This window comes from Phaethon aethereus (assembly GCF_964289735.1).
Source record: "Phaethon aethereus genome assembly, chromosome: 11".
In the NCBI taxonomy this organism is placed as follows: domain Eukaryota; kingdom Metazoa; phylum Chordata; class Aves; order Phaethontiformes; family Phaethontidae; genus Phaethon; species Phaethon aethereus.
The window spans coordinates 3044201-3058000 of record NC_138587.1 but is presented as its reverse complement, the minus strand read 5'-3'; the positions used below and the strand labels follow the sequence as shown (position 1 = coordinate 3058000).

Below are 13800 nucleotides of genomic sequence, written 5' to 3'. Positions count from 1 at the left end.
GGCCTGGGGTTTTGTCACCCCTGGGATTAGAGCTCTCCAGTCCCAGCCCGCGGCACAGAAACAGGGACAATAAAAGGAATGAGTGAAGAGAAGGCAAAAAAAGCCATTTTTCCTTCCTCCATTCCTGTCTCCTGCTCTGTCAGGTGAATAACATATTAATAATGCATTCTGCCTTAATTTCCTGAATAGCCCGTTAGTGTCACACTGTACTTCACAGCCCACTTTGCCCAAGGGGACTGAGTTCCTGCCTCAGCAGAGGAGGATGTGCAGAAGAGGGAGCCGTTCTCGTGGATTTTGCTTACTGAGGACTGGTGCGTAGCTGGTCTGCTGGCAGGCGGGCAGCTCCTCGGGACGGCTCCCTTTCTCCCGTGTTACTTGGCTGCCGCATCGTCTCCCGCCCTCCGGCTGGCTGCCGGCAGAGCCTGCGGAGTGGTTTTGGGGGAGCTTCGTGCCCTCTGCCCAGGCGCCTGGGCTGTGGCGGGGCAGGGGGTGGCTGGTGGCACAGGCACCGAGGAGCTCTTCAGCCATCTCCAGGAGGCTGATGGAGACCATAGTTGCTCCAGGTACGTCTCCAGCCTGAAAGCCTGCGTCTTCCGAAGTGAGGCAGCTGCCTGAATCCGGTCAGGAGTTGGTGGGATGCATAGGTTCAAAAGCTCTTCTTCTGCCAAATTTGTGGTCTTCATTGCAGAGCATGGAAATTCTCTTCTGGGGAAAGATCTCAGTAAGTTCTAATATCAGCGACACGATGCTGCTGTTCCCAGACGTCCACACCCAGCCTTGCCTGCGGACACCACTGGGCTCTTCTTGGCATGGCTGAAGCTCACCCAGCAAACGTTTAGCACAGAATCTGGAGAAATTTAGGCAAGATTGCAAAGATTTGGCAAGTCAGAATCAGGAGAAGAAAGGATTTTCCACGACATTAACAGACACCTCCAGCCCTTCAGGGCTGCAGTGTTAACGTGCAGAGGGCTAACGAGCAGCGTGGCCCGTAATTCTTGTTTGTAAATGCTGGAGCAGACTCGTGGGTTTCCTGCTATACAAGCTGGCACGACGCGTCTATGGAGGGAGTATTCGTATTGTTAATAAACATCTTTTATTTTGATGGCAGATGTTGCGCGGCAACTACTCTTCCTATAACGTAGCAACAATGCTGATTTGCAACAGACAGATTGGAAGAAAGGTGGTGTAACCTGCTGTTGCACCAGGACGGGTAGTATACAGGGCAGCAAGTAAAGGTAGACTTGATGTAAGCCTCATTCTCAGCATTTCCAGCTTTAAAACCCTAACTTCGAAAAAATAAAGAAAAAAGGCTTTTCTTGCATCCCCTTTGCAAAGCAGAGGCCAGAGAGCAGCGCTGCAGTCGCAGAGAGGAAATGGCCTCCAGTTGCTCCAGGGGAGGTTTAGGCTGGATATTAGGAAAAATTTCTTCACTGAGAGGGTGGTCAGGCATTGGCACAGGCTGCCCAGGGAGGTGGTGGAGTCACCATCACTGGAAGTGTTCAAAAAATGTGTGGATGTGGCACTTCAGGACATGGTTTAGGGAACACGGTGGTGCTGGATTAATGGTTGGGCTTGATGATCTTGAAGGTCCTTTCCAACCTTAGTGATTCTGTGATTCTGTGATTCTGTAAACATCTCTGCGAACTTGTGCTGTCTCATCCCCGGACCTGTGCGTACCGGTGGGTTCGCCTGGTCTGGTCCAGCGCCGCCAGCGCCTCGCAGCCCGCGCGCTCCTCACCGGCCCCACGCTTGGCCGATGTCCAGGAAGCGCCGCGCAGTTAAGATTTAAATTGCAATCATCAATTAGCGGATGATCACCATCGGTGAAATTACGTGTGCCGGTTTTAACACAGTACAGCGACTAGAAATGTAGCCATTTATCATGAATATAATGGCCTTTTTATGTGCACAAATTTTTAAACACAATTTCGTAAAGAGGCTGCCACAATACATGATTTACTGGGGCAGTAAAAATAAAGAAATTACGTGAAGAGTATATGATCTCTGTGCGTCTAAATCCTTGAAGTTAATAGAAGCCTTGATGAGCTCCAGTGCCTTTAAAACTTTTTCTAACGGCTATTTGTTCCGCATTTCATTTTCTAGGAGGTGGTGAACCTCCCTTATTATTTCTTCCCTTATTTCACAATTTACCTGCAAAAATCCTGAATATTCCAAAGCAAAAAGTAACAGAGCCATGAAAAAATGTTAATCTTTGGCAGATGGTGTGGAGCGCTGGTTCAGATTTTCCTCTGGCAGTAAATAGGAAAAGAGCCCACGCTACATGGCTGTTAGAAACAGGCCGTGTTTAAAATGAATGGATTAATTGGGCAAGTAATGATGTATAGAACAGCTCTGTGCTAGCACGGGAACACTTGTGAATTTATTGCAAAAATTCAACCAAGCCTTAGCACCTATTTTATGTTCACAGGGGTGATGGGAGAGTATGAGCCGAAAATAGAAGTGCAGTTCCCAGAAACGGTTCCGTCTGCAAAAGGAACAACGGTGAAACTGGAGTGCTTTGCCTTGGGGAAGTAAGTTTTGATCCATTATTATTATTCCTCCAGCGTCTCACTTTCATAGTTCTGTATAGAGTTTGCACAACTTGCTAATCCTTCACCTTCCTCAGCAGAAGTTACTTACTGCAAGCATTCATAACAAAGGACTTGGGGAGCAGGGGCTTTGCTCTCCAGAAATATAAACTCCCAAGGAAGAGAGAAGACGTAACTTATTTTGTAAAGACGTGTTTGTGCCTCTCCTGTTTTGAGGTCTCATGCAACACTTAAAACATGCTTCTTGTTTCTAGAGTAAACACTAGCAACACTTCCAAAATCAAAAGGTGTGACTGGTAGGAAAATGGATGTATTGTCACAGCAGAGCCCCAAGTTCAACTTTGTCCAAGGAGCTTTTTTAACAATATATGGTCTCCTCTCTTAAGACTGTGTGAGTGATACACCATTGTATACATATGTATGTTTATATTATATTTAAGCCACACATAATAAAATTGCTCCAGGTCCTGTGCAGAGTCTTCAGACTGACCACGTCCTCATCATCCTCAAACATGGAACAGTGTTAAGTTGATCAGACAAGAGCTTATCAGGAGAAGACCCATAGCTTTTTCCATGAGTCCTATTTTGCTTTGTTTTTCTTATTTAGCCCAGTTCCTACGATTAGCTGGAGGAGAGCAGATGGGAAACAGATACCCAGAAAAGCCAGGAGACACAGATCAAGTGGACTTCTCGAAATCCCAAATTTTCAGCAAGAAGATGCTGGACTCTACGAGTGTATAGCTGAAAATGTGAGAGGGAAAAACGTGGCACGAGGACAACTGACATTTTATGGTAAGCAGACTGCCTGCTTTCGGGGGGTTTTATTGCATCAAGTGCAATATGCAGTAAATATTTTGTGAGAAAGTAATTTTGGGGGGTATTTTTCTCTTAAAAACGGCACATCTCAAAAAGGGTGTAATTTGAAATAAAACCTGTCCGAATGGTGCATATTAATTGAGAATCAGAGCAGTTGGCACAAAAGCACATTGCTGGAAGGACGTTGGCGTGGTAGACGCAGACTACACTTGCAAACGGCTCATTTGCCTTCTTGTGGCTGTGAGGGTAAAAGCAGGTATTCTGGTGGAGCATGGTGGTGGTTACAACTTGGGATTTATTATGTATGTGTTGCCCCAGCTTGTGTTAATAAATGTTAATTGTCTTACAACCAATTAAGGGCTACTTTCAAGAGGGGTCACTGGTTGCACAGCCTGGAGAGTAGGGATTCCACCCTGTCGGAGCTGGCAGGGTCCTCGTCTCCTAAAGACTTTCTGCACCTGCTCTTCTTACACTGAAATCAGAGCCATTGACCTGGGCACTATAAAAACGTGAAACGGCAGCTCCGTGGGCCTTCTGTGTTAAGTAGAAGATGCGTTGGCACCTCTAATCCTGATACAAGTGCCTGCCCATCCCTAAATTTCTGCTGGAAACAGCTGCATCTTGCAAAACAAATGAAATGCTTCTAGGAGATGAGCCAAGCTTGCAAGGGGGAAGTTTTACCTGCTCTGAGCTAGTGTGGATTTACCCGTGTAGGGCAAGAGCCACAGAGAGGGGGTTTAGAGGTACGAATGGGCTGTTGGTTTGGTACTTAGTTTCTGTTTGATATTTTTTGGAGGAGAGAAGGCTGCAGGTTACATACCCCGCACACAAGTGTGCAGAAGCCTCCCCACCATCATAAAAACCTTTGTTTTGTTGCTGCCCTGTTAGCACCTTCAGGAGCATAATAGAGTGTCGTTCTTTATCGAACACATGGAGAGGAATTCAGTGCTTTTTTCCCAAAATGCTCCTGAGGGCCCAGCTTCTGTCAGCAGGGAAGATTGGGTTGAACTCCAGAGATGAGAAGAATGTTTTTGATTTATAGTAACTTTGCCGCAGAAAAAGAATTTGGGAGCTAACCCTCCTGGCAAAACTGGATTGAGTTTGGTGAGTAATGTAATATTTTTTTAAGAAAGGCATATGTAGGGGTGTTTTAAAATTGGAAATATTTCTGAAAGACATTTCATTTAGAAATCAGAACTTTCAGGGTTTCCATTTTAAATGAACACTCTTTTAAATTGAGTACATATAAAAATGACAAAATGTTAAAAGGGAGTGAAATAGCAAGAACAAAGTGAAATCTTTCCTGTTAAGGAAAGAATCTGGGGTTGATTCAAACTAGGGGCTTTTTTAATTAAAAGATTTGAAGATTTCTTTTTCTGTTTGTCAAACATGGCATGTTTTTTCTGATTTTTCCCATGTGGACAGTAAATGAAAAGACTCATCATTTGTACAGTTTTGCTCAACCCACGGCCAAACCTGCCTTTCTTGCGAAGCAGTAAATCAAGCCTTTGGTATACTCCCACCATAGCATATATTAAATTATAATCTAATTACTGTAATGAATTTACCAGTCTGGATGCCGTTCCTGGAGGGCTGCAGATCCTACACAAAAGCTGCCACCATGGCTAGTGCTGGTTTTCACACTCAAGATGGCATTTCAGTAAAGAAACTCAAGATTTTATGGGAAGAGGAGTGTCCTCCTCTCTCTCTCTGATGCTGGGAACCATCTTTACACCCGCTTTTCTTCGTGTGAGCAGGGGAATTCGTTATGGAGAGGTGCTAGCCTGCCACCTCTGCTGGTTACTGGTCTTAAAGATAGTTGACTTAAGTGTTGTCCTTGTCTTGAGGATGATGAATTACTAGTTTATAAGTACTCAGTTTTCAAGGATAGCTTCTGTGTGGCAGCCATTTAATCCTGAAAACAGATCTCTCAAAAAAACTTGCTTTCTGTAAGCTAGGCTTTGGAGTTTCACCTGGCAGCAAGATTCTTTTAAGGAGAGTAACTTACTGTAAACGTTTTATACAAATAGTTGGAAGTGAAAGTAATTTTCCTTAATCATTTTTCTTTTTAAAGCTGAGAAGTGTTAATGTCGTTATCGAAACACAACTGTAATGTTGGCAGAGCTTTCCTGGTTGCTTTTGGTGGGTCGGGGCTGGCTCCCGCAGAAGGGAACGCTCCGGAGGATGGGATACGGGCGGTCGGACGTGCCGCATACACGCAATGATGTGCTCTGTCACGACGTGTGCCCTGGAGATCGCAATCTGGCTCTAATGGCGTGACTCCTTTAAACCCAGTTATCTGCCTCTCTGCATACTATAAAATTAAAACAAAAAAAAAAAGAAAATTAAATTCAAATTTTCCTGCTCGCTGTAGATAACCCAGTATTGCCTCCGTTGTCAGCTTCTTTCAGTGCTCCTGGAAGTTGTCAGGGAAGGTTGACTTTTGCTGTATTTCATTCTTGTATCAATGTTTATTTTTTCCTCTGTTAGCGTATCAGTGACACTGAAGTTGTTTGACATTCTTGTTGCAGCAGGAAAGGTTAATTAAACATGCAAGATCTGTTCTTCCTCTGTTTTCTGTGCTTTGAGCCCCTGCAACAGGCTGTGTTTTATTGCTCTCTAAAAGCATTTGTTCTGAGTGCTGTATGTCCTACTTGATAGATAGACCTACACGATAGAAAACATGTTAATGTTAATGCAATTACAGTGACTTGTACCTGTTTCCTTGACTATTATAACTCTGAACGACATATCATTTGTTTTCTTGCCGTAAGTCTCTTGTTCTCTCTGCCATTCCTAACCAGATACCACGTACCGCAAATTAGCTCCTGAGAACTAGCAAATTAAACGGCTAAACCTCTTCTTTTCCACCCTCATTTAGCAGCTATAAATGCACGTCATGCTGCCTTCCCGAATTTGAATTTCCTGTGGCTGAGGCAGGTGAGGTCCCCGGCGGGAGCCGGCGTCGGCACGGCCGGAGCACGGCGCTGGCTGTGCCGACGCCTCTGCTTCCAGTGCCTGCTTTTCCGCTGGGCTCGGCAGCGAGGGCCCCCACGCCGTCAGCTGTGTGTTTTGATCCGCAGCGTTTCAGAAGCACTCCCATTGACCTGATTCTATTTTTAATCCGGCTGCTCATAAATTTTAAATTTGATAATGCTCCACGAGGCTAAAATTTATATCCTGAGCAAAAACGAGCGCCAGCAATTTTTTTTTTTCATCAGAAGTACAGCAAACAGATTACCTTAGCTGGCTAATTTAAAAAAAAATTGTCTTTTTGTTCATAAAACCAGCATCAAGGAGGTGCTTATTTATTATCGTTGTGGACATTGTTTCATTCGTGCGAAGTTTAGATGCCATTTCAGTCAGATCTTCCTTTGTCAGGCAGACAGTTGCAACCCAAAGGTTGTCCTGAGCATAGGACAAGAGGCAGTGGGCAGATGCAGGAGCACAACGAACCCGTAAGGCATTGTGGCTGCTTATCCCGGTGCTCCGTGCCTTCCCCAGGAGGGACAGGAGCCTCGCCGCCCCTCTGCAGCTCCACTGATATACCTTGGCCGGGTTCTGCCTCGGTCCCCGTTAGAGGTCTCCGTGTCACCACACCGGCGTATTGCTCTCCTGGACTTTTTAAAAATACGTCTGTATTTTTTTATGCAAATTGTGAAATGAGATGCTTGTGCCACTGCTTACTCCTTGGGATCCACTTGAGTGTGCACTTAAACTTTTCCTGTATTGACTCTGATGAGAGAATGCAGCACCTTGGTATCCCCCACCCCAACGACATGCATAGTCTGAATAACAGAAAGCAGGAAAAATAGCTGCGGGTGGTCGAGATGATCCAAACGTAGGCACGTTCAATGGGGCTGGTAGCGACAGCACTAAGAAGGCGGCACCGGGGGAGGCTGCTCCTCCGGGCGGGCAGGGTGCCGGGCTGGGAACAGGCAGCCCAGCGTAGGCAGGGGTGCGGGGGGCTGGGGACCTGCACCACCACTGGGAACGCTTGTCTGCCAGAATTATGACCAAACCCATGCGATTTGGCATTAGGCTTTCCAGTCAGATCAACGCTGTCTTACGTGACCTGGAAGAGAGGGAAAATAGCCGAGTACTGAAAGGGCTCGGTTCTGGCCGGCACGGATGCGAGTGCTGACTCGGCATCGCCTGTGTCACTCCGGGGTCCTCCAGCATCTCTCTCCCCTGAGCTCATCCACTCCGTGCCCAGCACCTTCCTGGCAAGCCAAGGCGACGAGCTAAATATTGCGCTTAAAATGGTTTCTAAAAGTGTCAGCGCAGCAGCAGCTGCATTAGCAGAGAGACAGACTTATTTGTAAGTAATTGCAGTTCTTTGCAGCATTTTGTAAGATATTCAGCAGGAGCCATTTAATTGGCTGGACTGCTTTTCAGATTAAGTATTTCTCAAATCAAAGTCCCACTAGGAATTTATGCAGCTTCTTAATTTTGCAGCGAGAAGAGTCCCCCTTTCATCAGTGGACCTGTGTTTTATTTGTGCGAAAGCTACTTTATGCCATTCTGTAAAACATCCTCAAACGTAGATCGTGTTATGCTCTTCATTATGGTTAGAGGTCTGAAAAGGAAATTTGCATAAGTGAAAATCAGGGAGTTGCATGTCTCTATTCCATTTAGGCCCCAGATCACAAATAATTTGTTGAAAATTCAAAGCCACTTGAAATAAAATGAGTTTCTGAACTGATAAAAATAAAAGACAATCCACATAAATAGGACAAATATGTATTATCATTCATTATAATTTACATCCCTCACTAGAAAACCCAGTTTGCTACCTGTTACGCAGATAAATTACCAATTCTCACCTTCAAGCCTCTCCATGTTCATTTTATTTAAAGTTCGCAAATCTTGTATTGTGTCAGAATATTGTACTGATGTTACTCTTGGTTAACCACCACTTAAACACTTGGCAGCAGCTAAATCTGTCCTTCCAGAAAGGGGCAATTGGGCTTGGCAGCGATCGTTGCAGTGCCCAGTCTCGGTTGGTTACACTCACCCTGGGGAAAATCACTGCTCCGAGGGAGGATGTCTTGACTCCTGCCAGTGGAATATGTATTTTCTCAGAAAATGCAGGAAGGAGTAACTCTGAGTTTTGAATAATTTGCTGCCCAAGGGACGTCTTGCATCCGGAACAAGTTTCTGCACAGAGAACAAGCATGTATCTCCTGCTTTTCCTTTTCCAAGGGATTGCTGGAAACCTGCTTACAGAGAAATCAATTTTTAGGAGATTTGGAAAAAGTGCTCAAATTATTATAATTTTGGCTCAGAAAAACAGCTCTCCAGCAGGACAGGCAAAAATACAAACAGCTATGAGAAATGAAGTGTGAAGCCTACTCACAGAGCACCCTACACCTCCCTTATTCCCTGGGTAGCTGCAGTCTAGCGCGTCAGGTATAAAGATACTCTAAATCCCTGAGGACTGGTCTTTACGAACGTGCCTGTGATACCTCCAGTCCTTTGGTGCCCGGCGTAACTGGGGAGCAAGTCATGTAATGGTGCAGAATAGCTTACGGAACAGGAGGTAAGAAAGAGGTAGGGACAATTTAAGTATTTTTATCGGCTAGGTTAACTCCTTCAAATTTTCCTCTGTTTCTTTTCCTCTGATATTTAATCTTTTAAGCCCAAGCAGAACTCCCAGGCTGATTCACTGCAGTCAGTCTTCTCGAGAGGCAGAAAGGAGACGTCCTGCCCAAGCGGCAGTAGCTGGTGAACTTTCCAAAGATGCGGACAAATGGAGATCATTTAGGTGCAACGTTCAAGCAAATGACTTTGGTGGAGAATTTGCACAGCTTTGAGAGTTGTATAGATTTCAAATAATCCTTAATTGGCAGTAGAGGTCAGGAGGAAGGGATTAAGAGGAGGAAAGGAAGAGAAGAGGAGAACTGGTAACTTCAAGTCTGGTTTCATGTTCCTGTGATCATTGGGAAGGATAACAAATTAGGGGCATATGGGTTTTGTTTACAGAAGCTATATCCCCATTTGGACCGGGATGACGCGTGCACTTGTCTGCACAAACCTTATACACTGGCTGCAGTCTTTATTTTTAATTACTCATGTATTTTTCCCATCTGTTTTTCTTACTTCTTATGCATATATTTCTGGTCTTTAGACTTCTCTGATCCTAGGCTCAGTCTCGGTCTCCTTAGAATAGATAAAGTAATGGACAAGTCATTCAGCCTTTCGTCTGCTATTAATGATGAATTACACAGCCTGCACTAGGTCATCAGCTGCTATAAATTGGCTTAGGAACACTGAAATCAATATACACTAACTGACAATTCTGTGCATGTATTAGTAGCTCATTTGCTTCAGTCTTTTTGGTTGTTTTGGGCTCGCAGACAATTGCAAAGTCCTACAGATTTATTTCTGGTTTATTTCTCACATTGCTCCCATAATTCTTCAGTTTTGTTACTCGTTTCTGATGTGATGCATCATCACCCTCTGTGTCATTTCATTTTCAAATGCCTTTTAGGACATGATTTCTGGTCCAGCTTTCCAGTGCCTACTTTTGCCTTTCAATTTATTACAATGAAGGACAGGCTCATTCTGGATTTTCTGATCTGGGAGAAGTAAGGCTGTGTCTGGGCATACTGTCCTAGTCACCTAGTTTTAAATGCCCCACTTTGCGCTGGTGAAGACTGTAAGGTGATCGAAGGTAAACAGTTTTGATTCTAACTGCTGCCATCATTTTTCTTCTGTCCCCCTGAGTACAAATTCCAGACAGCTCTCATCACCTAGGAGGGGGGTAGTTTTCTTTAAAACTTTCCTTGTGTGAGAGCCATGCTTATATTTTTAAACTTTTTCTTCCACTTTATGGATTTAGCATATGAATTTTGCTTGCAACTCAGATGAATTCTTCATCAGATTCCATGTACTTCTTTTCTTCAGTACAAGATTTTTCCGCTGGGATGTTTCCAACCAAGGCCAGTAACTTCCAAATATTCCCAAAAGGGCCAAAATATTTCCAAACCGGTCATACGAAAGAACTCCTCTTTGCTTAGCACCACTGAAATGATCCAAAGGCCTTTTTTAAGAGCACTATTACGAGCCACAAATTAAACCTTGTCACTATCTCGAATAATGCCGCTATGCCAGAAAATGTTGTAGCGTGGAGCTGGTTTCATAGCCTTATTAGAATTATTTTAATTATCATGCTTGAAATCTAATGTCACATAACCACGTCTTGGTGTGGTCCCTAATGGGAGGCTGTCAAATTCCATTATGTTATGGTGACTCTCATTTGGTGGCTCAAACATTTTTGCTACATGAACCAGCCCTTGTGTATTACTCAAGATTAAGTCAAGAGCGTGCCTGCTATTCTCTGAAATGAACTGTTGAAAGGAGAGGTTGACCTAATTAGAAAAGTCTCCCGAAGAGCAGCAGAGAACGAGGCTCCTGAAACAAAGGACTCCTCTGGTTTTCACCTGTTTTGACCTATTATGCTCGTTCTGTAGTTGTCTGCATCATAAATGGCTTTAGGATACAAAGCTTAACCGGTTGAAATAACGGGAGGGGGTGAAGAGCGGCGCGGTGCAGGCTGCGGCTCGCGGGTGCCGCGCAGGAGAGTGAAACAACTAGCGGGGGTGGCAGCTCCCCACGTCTAAACCTCGGCACCGTTCCTGAGGGCAGGAGTTCGGCTGCGTGACCTGCAGCGTCTGGCAGGAGGAGTGGGCAGGGCAAGTCTTCTGCTGCGTTGGCTGAGAATTCTCCTTATTTGAGGAGTCCGCCTGCAATAAGGACAAGTACTGAATTTTCTTTGCTCCCAATAGAAGAGTTTTCTTTCTTTTTACATAGCCTACATTTATATGTTATCGAGCCCAGCCTACTTTTCATGGATTTTCTTGCTTTACAGGTTGTTTTCAGTTGTTTCGTCTGAATTTTTTTTGTTTTCATGTAGGAAATCAGTAAAACAGTACTGCAAAAAATGCAAATGGTTCTGTGTGGTTTTGTAGAGCTCCTTTAACGGTATCATAAGTCTTGCTTCAAAATTATGAGTTGGATGCTGTTAGAATAGTAAATATGTAAATTCATGAGCAATTTGCAAATGTCCTTGAGCCGCTGAACCTGTTGCAGTTGCACAGGGTGTCTCAGTTCAATGGAATTGTTAAAGTTCTTACTCCGGATGATAGAACTGACTTTCATCTTCCTACGTTTAAACGCTCTCCCTTTCGTACCTCTTTAGATACAGGTAATAAACAAGCTTAAAATGTTACAGGGGCAGGAGGGGCAGTCAGAGAAGGAAACGCTGCTTGCCTTTCCTTTTCAGACATACCAATATTTTAGGTGTGATCATACCTAAGTGGTAAGTATGTTGAACTTACCATTTTGATATGATAGCTTTTAAATTTATCCTTTCAGATCTTCCTCTGGCCCCTGTCCCTTTCCGAAGGAGATAAATAAAGTTGTTACCTGTCTTTGAGTAATCTTAATTTTTTTTTAATCTGATTACACGTGAAAAAGTATTAACAGGGTTCTTGGAGACCTCTGCTGGTAATATCTTCCTGCTAAGTTTCTCAGATTTTCTTATGTCAGAATAGGGCAAATGACTGTTAAAAACCTGAGGTTGCTCTTTTTTTAATGGGACTTTCTGAAAAGTAGACCGATGGGGTTTGTGAAGGTAATATGGGAAAGTCAGAGGTTTTGTATGGTCTCCAAAAACACGTGGCAGTTTTAGTGAAATTTGATTTGTATGTGGTTTCTGGCTAAATTTAAGTTGTATTTAAAAAAAAAAACAAACTAACTCTGATAAATATGTGAAACGCAATAAAAATATAATAAGTGTCTGAAAACCGACAGTGCCAGTTTTCACCAAATTCTACCAAAATGTATCTCTGATACCTGCTTTTGGACTTTCTAGGGTGATTCAGTGTCATTAATAAAATTATTGAGTCCAAAGATTTTTCATACACGCGGAAGATCTTCCTGTGGCAGTACTTGTAGATAAGGCCCTAATCTAAGAAAAGGCTGAGAATTTGGACCTGAAGTAGTGCCTATAACCACGCAGGCCTAAGTTACTGGAATAACCTTCGTTTCAGAGGTAGTTCTAAATGACAAGTTTTGAAGTTGGATGCTAAATTTTAGAGCTTTGAAGCCTAAGTCAGATCCTGAAGAAGGAAAGGTCTGTATTCGAAGGACCGGGGGTCTAACAGCGCCATTTATTCTACCGGGGCAGCGCACGAACTGCTGCTTTGTTTTTGTACGATGATCAGGATTTCTGAAGCTACTGTTTTTCGTTAAGTGTTTTTATTAAAAAATAAAATGAAAACAGGTTCTGATCTTGCACATGCCATCTTCAGAAGGCAGAACTGGACTCGGCGGGGCGGGGGGAATCTTTAGCAATTACTAAGCGTGTTATTAAATCCAACTCCTAAATGTGCTAAGAAAGCGAGAAGCGGCCGTTTGCGCGCGCCTGGAGAGCTCGCTGTTGGTTACAGACACAAGGCCTCACTCATTACTTGTGTGTTGCAGCTCAGCCCAGCTGGGTTCAGAAGATCAGCGACGCACACGCAGCCGTAGAGGAAAGCGTGGCCTGGGAGTGCCGCGCGAGCGGGAGACCGAAGCCCTCGTACCGCTGGCTGAAGGACGGGGAGCTGCTGCCGCCCCAGGTAGGCACCGCTGGAGCCCCTCGCCGGGGAGGAGGGTCGCGGGCTCTGCGCGTGCTGCCACGCTCCGCCGGCTCTCCCATCCCTGCACCTTCTGTCACTTTTGGAACGGAGCTAGAAGGGCCGGCGGAGCTCTGAAGCCCCCCGCTGCGCAGGCAGCTCCTCGCCATGCCTGGTGGGCGCCTCCGTGACGGCTTCAGGAGGGCGGCCGTTCGTGGAAGTGGGGCGCGCGACAGCTCCGTCTTCAGAGGTCCTCCGTCAAATGAAGGGTCCACGGTACAAACCTCAGGGGAGGGGTCCTTGTGAAGAAGGGGGAATGGCCAAGTGGGACTCTGGAGTCTGTGGCCAGAAAATGATTGCCCTGGATTCTTTTTTTTTTTTTTTTGAGTTTATGATGTTCAGGTGAACGTAGCGTTTCTGCTGGTCTCCAGCGGCATTCCCATGCCTTCTGCTGAACTGTGGCCCTGTGCAGGCGACCAGGAGCGTGGCCTGCCGTTGCAGGGGACGCGAGGAGCTAGCTGAAGATGGGTGATGTGCAGGAGCCAGGGAGACGCACCCCTTCCCGCTGCCCTCTCTGCCCAGCCTCTCGCTGGAGGCGCGTTGCTCAGTCCCACGATCCCCTCCGTTACAACCGCACGCGAAAACGAGTCACCAAAGCATTGGTTTCACAGTAGCCGGTATTTTTTCCCTTCACTTGTTGTGAAAGAACATGGCAGCCCAGATTTGTTCAAACCCCGACAAAGATTGCACAAACATTACGTTTCTGCCCTACGGCCAAGTAGAAAGCCAATAGCTCTTTATATTACTATTTT

General features: G+C 45.0%; 1 protein-coding gene across 1 annotated transcript in view; it reads left to right on the top strand.

The window, feature by feature from the left end:
* The window catches only part of LOC309408786 (contactin-4), a gene marked incomplete at its 5' end in the record, with an annotated part of 167408 nt that overhangs the window by 87856 nt on the left and 65752 nt on the right, over nt 1-13800 (top strand). Inside the window, 3 exons of the mRNA XM_082004733.1 lie at nt 2429-2531; nt 3157-3341; nt 12855-12991. Coding sequence (XP_081860859.1) covers nt 2429-2531; nt 3157-3341; nt 12855-12991 — 425 coding nt within the window. The remainder of the gene's footprint in view (nt 1-2428; nt 2532-3156; nt 3342-12854; nt 12992-13800) is intronic.